The sequence below is a fragment of the Mesitornis unicolor genome, unplaced genomic scaffold (genome assembly GCF_000695765.1).
Source record: "Mesitornis unicolor isolate BGI_N332 unplaced genomic scaffold, ASM69576v1 scaffold13344, whole genome shotgun sequence".
Taxonomy (NCBI): Eukaryota; Metazoa; Chordata; class Aves; order Mesitornithiformes; family Mesitornithidae; genus Mesitornis; species Mesitornis unicolor.
The window spans coordinates 267-7,387 of NW_010180854.1; the positions used below are offsets into that span (position 1 = coordinate 267).

The 7,121-nt window shown below is 46.8% G+C and overlaps 1 protein-coding gene across 1 annotated transcript in view; it reads right to left on the bottom strand.

Annotated features, from left to right (window-relative positions):
- Positions 1-2,178: 2,178 nt before the first annotated feature.
- LOC104539639 (sulfotransferase 6B1-like) overlaps positions 2,179-7,121 on the bottom strand; it is a 10,019-nt gene continuing 5,076 nt past the window's right edge. Inside the window, exons 3-8 of the mRNA XM_010183225.1 lie at positions 5,549-5,694; positions 4,999-5,088; positions 4,168-4,294; positions 3,638-3,732; positions 3,072-3,228; positions 2,179-2,309 (exon numbers count right to left, since the gene is read on the bottom strand). Of these exons, the coding sequence (XP_010181527.1) occupies positions 2,179-2,309; positions 3,072-3,228; positions 3,638-3,732; positions 4,168-4,294; positions 4,999-5,088; positions 5,549-5,694 (746 nt within the window). The remainder of the gene's footprint in view (positions 2,310-3,071; positions 3,229-3,637; positions 3,733-4,167; positions 4,295-4,998; positions 5,089-5,548; positions 5,695-7,121) is intronic.

Consider the following 7,121-nt stretch of genomic DNA (forward strand, 5'->3'; position numbering starts at 1 on the left):
CTCCTATTGACCTGAAAGTCAGGCTGCGTCTCTGTCAGCTTACTCATCATTCCCCACTATACCATCTAATTAAGTGGTTTGAATCTTGGGCACATCATATTTAAAATGAGTTACATAAAGCATTTTCTAACACAGTTCTTTTAAGACTGGTTGGAGCTTCAAGATGTTATGACTCAAATGTCAAATGATATCTAAAATACTTTTTCTCTTTACATGAGACCTCACAATTTTATACCCTTCCTCTCTGAGAAAAGAAATTTCAAGTTGAACATGAAGTGGGTGTGATGTAGATCAAACGTCACCTCCTCTTTTTTTCTTGAAATGATCGGTTAAGATATTTGTCTAAGTGATTAGGAGAAAACATGAGAAAACTGGAACAGGTTGCCCTGAGAGGTGGTAGATGCCTCATCCCTGGAAAGTTTCAAGGTGAGATAGAACAAGGCTGTGAGCAACCTGATCAACTTGAAGATATCCCTGCTCATTGCACAGTGGAGGTTGGACTAGTTAACTTTTAAAGATCCCTTCCAACTCAAAAGATTCTCTGATTCTATGCAGGAAATAGTAAAGGGCATGTATTAAGGAAGAGATTTAAATGTTGCTAATTCCAAAATTATAGAACATGATGGCTTCTCTCTTTTCATCCATGGAATCCCAGAGTTAGACGAAGTCTTACTCTACTGGGAGTGCAAACATACAAGCCAGAATCATCATGTTCAAGCAAACACACCTCTTGATGCAGAGCACTTTCACATAGGCAGCTCTTGCGCATGTTTAGAAAATCTGTCTGAGAAACAGACTGTCAGTGGCTCATCAGAGCTAAATCTACAATACACCTCATTATTTCTGTCAGGGAGACACAGGGCAGGGCCTAGCAGCCAGGGCCTATTCCATTGCCGCAGCCAGGAGCAGGGCATCCAGGAGAAAGCACAATAGCCCCAGACCTGGGTATTGGGCACTTACCTGGGGATGGTTATAGGCTGAGGCTGGGCCAGGAAGTGGGCCCATGGATGAGCCTTGCTTGGTGGGTCCCATGAGCAGGGCTGCTGGGAGCTGGAAACCAGCTGTGCTGCAGCATTGCTGGTGCAGGAACTGACGGCTCCAGAAGGCCAACATGGGTTCCTGGGCCATAGGCAGGGTAAGGGGAAGCCAGGGGGAGTGCTGGGCAGGGACAGTCAGGGCCTTGACAATGTCACAGTTTTGTTAATTACATTTTTGGTTGCTGGTTGCTCAGTTTTTAGACTTAGTTTGGAGTGAGAGTCCTGCATCTGTTAGGGAATATGACAAAAGAATCCTTCTGAGGAACTGAATTCCCAGATAGAGTCAACATTTCCTTAGCTTTTGTGGTTTTCACAACAGGCCATGCAGTGTGTTCTGCAGAGATACAGCAAGGACATTTATACCAGCAAGAAGGGTGTGGAATTCATACATATATAGCACAAATGTATTTATTGTCAAACAGGAACATCTTTCATAGTTTATCAACAGGGTCATCAAGGGATTTCTTTCCCCTGATCCTTCCATCCAAGGGTCATGGTTCTTCCTATTTGCCACTTACCTAAGTATCCTCAGGGAGGTCAATGGGAGCAAAACACTCCAGAAAACATACAGCTGCTCATTACTTAGGAGTTCATGGCAGTAAGAGCTCCAGAAATCCCACCCTGCACCAAAGTGAAGGTCTGTGAAAGTGTCAAGGGCCTTTCTGGCCTCATGATACAAATGTCAGCGCCATGGTAGCCATGGTGGATCTAAACCCAGACTACAATGCTCTCCCCATACACAGACATTTGGGAGTTCAGGCCCACACCACAAATTCATGTCAAGCCCACTGTATCCCAAGAATAGAGGCCCTGCATTGGTCCCACTGCCTCAGCATTGAACACTTCAAGGGGCCTCATTCACCATCTCAGGCCTTGAAGTAGCCACAGGGACACCACTAGACTGGTGCCTGTGCACCATCTTTCTCCTGGAAGGACACCAGGCATTCACTCAAGGTATACGCACATTTTATTTGGTTGCATCAAGCAAATCACACCCTAGGCCCAGCACATGCCTAAGAATTACCACCTGAACGTGAGGGGTTGCTCTCTTTTCTCATGGGAACGAAACATGGGGACTGTCCAACTTTGGAGAAACATTTCTGGAGCACGACTTGCTGTTGTACTACTCATCTGCTTATTTTCAGGCCTTGCAGTATACATCATATTTAACCTTTGCTGCCAGCTTTGTACCTCCTAGGCACTCTTCAAATTTTCGGTCCATTTCTTCATTCTGAGCTTTAGAAAAGAGGTCTCTCCAGTTCCCAACAACCCCTGTGTACAACAAGAAGTAAAAAAGACTGAAGGCACCTGCTCCTGAGGGAGGATAGTACCTAACCAGCAATGGGGCAGACTCATTGCACACATGAGGTGGTGTACTGAGTTGGCGTATCAAAGTTTTGGTAGCAAGGGGGATACAGGGGTGGCTTCTGTGAGAAGCTGCTAGAAGCTTCCCTATGTCTGACAGAGCCAATGCCAGCTGGCTCCAAGACAGATCCTCTGCTGGCCAAGCCCAAGCCCAAGCCCAAGCCCAAGCCCAAGCCCATCAGCAGTGGTGGTAGTGCCTCTGTGATTACATAATTAAGAAGGGGAAAAAGTTGCTGGGCAACAGCATTTGCAGCCAGAGACAGGAGTGAAAATGTGCGAGAGACTCTGCAGACACCAAAGTCAGTGAAGGAGGGGGAGGATGTGCTCCAAGTGCTGGAGCAGATATTCCTCTGCAGCCCATGGAGGTTAACGATGGAGTAGATATGCACCTGCAGCCTGTGGAGGACCCCACACCACAGCAGGTGAATGCCTGAAGAAGGTCATGATCCCAGGGGAAACCTGTGCTGGAGCAGGTTCCTGGTAGGTCCTGTGGACCCATGGAGAGAGGACCCTGCAGGAAACCCATGCTGAGTGGTTGCCACAGAGTGCCACAGAAGAGATCTCACCCATGCCTGTCCTTCCCAGACAGCCCAGTAAGCTGATGGCTAACGAGGAGGCCCACTCAGAAGAAGACTTTAGAAGGTAGATTCTCCATTTGCCAAGACTTACCCTTTCGGAAGAGGATGTCTCCAAACTTTCCATGGGTTTCCTTGGATTTCTCTTTCATAGCTTGGAAACTGGTCTTCTTGGCAATTCTGTGAAAATCTTCCTCATTCAGGGAGAATCCAAAGAAGGCAGCAATCTTTTTCATTCCCAGTATCTGGTCCTGACCAAAGGAACATAGCATAGAGGCAAAATTAAAACACTTGGTACTGTGGCTGCGGCATGGAGTCAGCAGCCACTGGGAAGCCTAGCAGAGGAGGTTGTCTCCCAGTGTCACTAAGGAATTCTAAGGGCTTGAACAGAGATGGAAGTCACACACGGTGGCCTCAGCTTCAAGGCCTTTTATCGTCTCCCAGAAGCAACTGTGACTGTGCCAGATGTGGCTCCTTCCATGAACAGGCAAGGCTGTCCTCTTCCTGACCCCATGGGCCTGTCCCAGACATGAAAGAATGGCTCAGAAAGGTACACCTTTCTAAAGACTTGACCCAAGACTTTCTTCTTCCCCACAGCCATACATATCAGGAGTGGTGCACAGTGTACCCATCAAGGAAGGGCTGGGTGAGATGCCACACCTCTTTGAGTTCCTCGTAGCTTATCAACATGATCCTCTCATGATCAATGTATTTGTTCCATTCCACTAAGTGGTCAAAGTAGGATCCCCAGGCCACTGCAGACAAAAAAGAAATATAGCTGTGTAGTCTATTCCCCAAAACAGGACCTCACCGAATCAGAGGAATCAGCCCAGACAGCTCACTAAGTGTGGTGCCAGAATGGTGAAGTGGGGACTGGCTCAATTTGTCTGGTTTGTTTGTCTGTGTCAGTGCAGGATCCCCCAGCTCTGGCCACTAGGTTGCACCAAACCACAAACTCTGTTGCTGGAATGGAAAAGTCAGGCTAAAGCTTTTTCATGATCCCTCTGTTCTGAGTTAGAAACTAAGGAAAATCTGACTCTCTGGTACTTCCTGTTTCAGCCATAACATAGGCCCATCTGTCTGTACCAGCAGTGCCTTGGTAAGGTATATTGGGATAGGATCCCCATGGACAGGGTCCTGTGTATGCCCCTCATGTAGGGAGGAATGCCAGAGGATATAGGGCAAAGTACATTTCCCATTCATGAAGGCTGCAAAGTACTCATCCCAGGAAGAGAAGGATGGCAGCAGTGGCATGTTGTTGTAGAAGTGGTAATAGGAGACAGCTGTGTCTTTGGGGTTCCGAATGAGCACAAGGATCTGGAGAAAGAAAACACATAATTTCATTCTAATTTGGTGTCTGACCAAAATACCATCTTCTCAACTTATCACATGTACACTCACACTCACCAGACCATACCGTGCTGGATTAATTCCTTTCCTCAAGTAAAAGCTGAGAGCCTGGCAGGCCACTTATTGCTCATGTGAGCTTCAGGATGAAAACAAGAAGCTTTTCAGTGATGCCCTTGGGACATAGCTCTGAGCTAGCTCCAATCCAGAGAAATGAGCTCATGGACTAGTGGAGACATACAAGCAGACTGTGTGTGCACCCTTGCTTCTCTCTGCAGCAATTCCCATTGAAGAATATCTTAGCCCCTGCCTGAGGTGGGCTTTCCACAGGTACCCTGGTCTTGGAGGCAAGTTAATGCAAACAGAGTAACTGCTTGCCTTGCTCAGTTTTCTGACACAAACCTGGAAGCCTCTTTCTGAAGGAGATCTGAAGTGCCAGTGACACCCAGTGACAAGCCTACTGACAGTAACTTCTTGAGTCAGCAAAGATACTGCTGGGAGAGGGTATTTGTTCACAGTGTCAGCACACAGCACTCTGCCTCTTTGACCTTGGAAATGTAACTGTGCATCGATAAGCCCAAGTGAAAATGAAGAAAACACATCTCAGACAGACAGAGGAAAGCTATTTTGGGGTGGAATTGTTGTTTGCAGTGTGACACAAAGAAAAGACTCACCTTAGCCTTGCTTTGGAAAATGGATGGGGGCAGGAGATGCGGTGCCAGATGAGTTTGTATAATTCTTCGGGAAGGCAGTTTCTTCATCCTCTTTAAACCAAGTGGGAAGAAATGTGACAAAACAGAAGTAGCTTATTCAGTGACATGTGCTTCTTCAGGAATTGTGGGTAATAAGAAAAGGTAAGACTGGACAATAAGAATCTTATCCCCTGGAAAACCCATAGGGATGCACTGGTGCTGTGTGCCTCTGCCAGCCTCTATCACAGAGCACTACTTCACATAAGACAGGCTTGAGGACAGGACACCTAAGAGAAAGGTCTTACTGATCAAACCCACTGGGTCCAGGGCTGTAGCCCTCTGTGGCTCCTCAGCACTGCCTGTGCTCTGAGGCCCTTGTGCTGGGACACCAAGGACAATAGCACATGCTACTTGTGCAGACCACACTGTTGTTAAGGCTCTAGGTGCTCCATTACCTCTGAGATTAGCCATTGTCTTTCAGCTATTACTACATGTAAGAAGAGCAGTTGCAATATTTTCAGTCCCTGCCAACCTCATATGTCCCAGGATCTCCAAATTCTAGACGTGGAAATGACTCCAGCTTCTTTTCAGCATTTATTCTTTCTTTCTCTTCTTCTTCTGTACGTTTGGCATCTGCTGATTCCAACTCCATCACCATTTGGTCAAGCCAGTTGGTTCCTGGAAGGATAAAGGCACCAGTAGCACATCCATTCTGTACTGCACGTTTTCATGTGAACCTGGCTGACAGGATATCCTGTCAAATTGATTCACCTTCGTGAACCAGTTTAGCTCTGTATTTTACCTTAGTCTGTGAACAGGTGGATGTGCTGGTTTTGGCTGGGAGAGAGTTAATTTTCTTCATAGTAGCTGGTGTAGGGCTATGCTTTGGATTTGTGTGGAAGAGAGTGTTGGTAATTCAAGGATGTTTTCATTATTGCTGAGCAGTGCTTACACAGAGTCAAGTCCTTTTCTGATTTCCACACCACCCCACCAGTGAGTGGGCTGGAGGTGCACAAGAAGTTGGGAGGGGACACGGCTGGGACAGCTGACCCCAGCTGACCAAAGGGATATCCCACACCATGCAATATTGTGCTCAGCAATAAAAGCTGGCAGAAGAACTAGGTAGGAGATGTTCAAAGTTATGGCATTTGTCTTTCCAAGTAACCACTATGCGTGATGGAGCCCTGCTTTCCTGGAGATGGCTGTGTGTCTGCCTGCCGATAGGAATTACTGAATTAATTCTTTGTTTTGCTTTGCTGGCACACATGGCTTATGCTTTACCTATTAAACTGTCTTAATCTCAACCCATGAGTGTTCTCATTTTTACCCGTCTGTTTCTCTCCCCTATCCCACTGCAGTGGAGTGAGTGAGTGGCTAGGGTTGAACCACGACACTGAGCAATAATGAAGAAGGGCATGCCAAGAGCTATCAGGGACAGAGCTGTCAGCCAGATGTGGACCAGTACCCTGCTTGCTTCTAAAGCATATCCCATCCCTCACTGGAAACAGAAGCAGACCTCTATTGCTTTTACCAGCTCTGGCATGTTTTGGTCATCTCAGACTACCCTCTGTGGAAATTGCTTAAGAGCAGTGGTGCCAACTGAGTCATCCTTTGATGACTTTCTGCTCTCCTTCCACAATGCTGTCTTTGGGAACACTCTGTTGCCTCCTCCTGACCAGCTTCAGTTTACAGCCTCTTCATGATCAACACGCCTCATTTCCAGCTAGGCTTCCATAACTGACAGCAGAAGGGGACATCAACCAAACCACCAGACTGTCAAGCTCCGACATCATCTTTGCTCCAGGCTCAGCTGTCTTGGTCTCTGCAACCTAGCACAACTGGTGTGTGAGAGTCAAGCCTCAGTTTTCAGCTAACATCTTCTGGGATGTGTAGGTGGATCCTCAAAACTTTAAACCATTTCTGCTTGTGCACAGCTCCACAGGCTGCACACAAAGTGGATGTGACAAGGATTAACAGCTCCTCTTTTTCTGCAAATCACCTGTTAAGATAATTATCTAAAGTGAATATGGAAAAATGAAGGAGGCCAAAATATCCATAGTGAAACAGAAGGGACCAATAGTCCTGGTGGTATTCATTTATTTCCC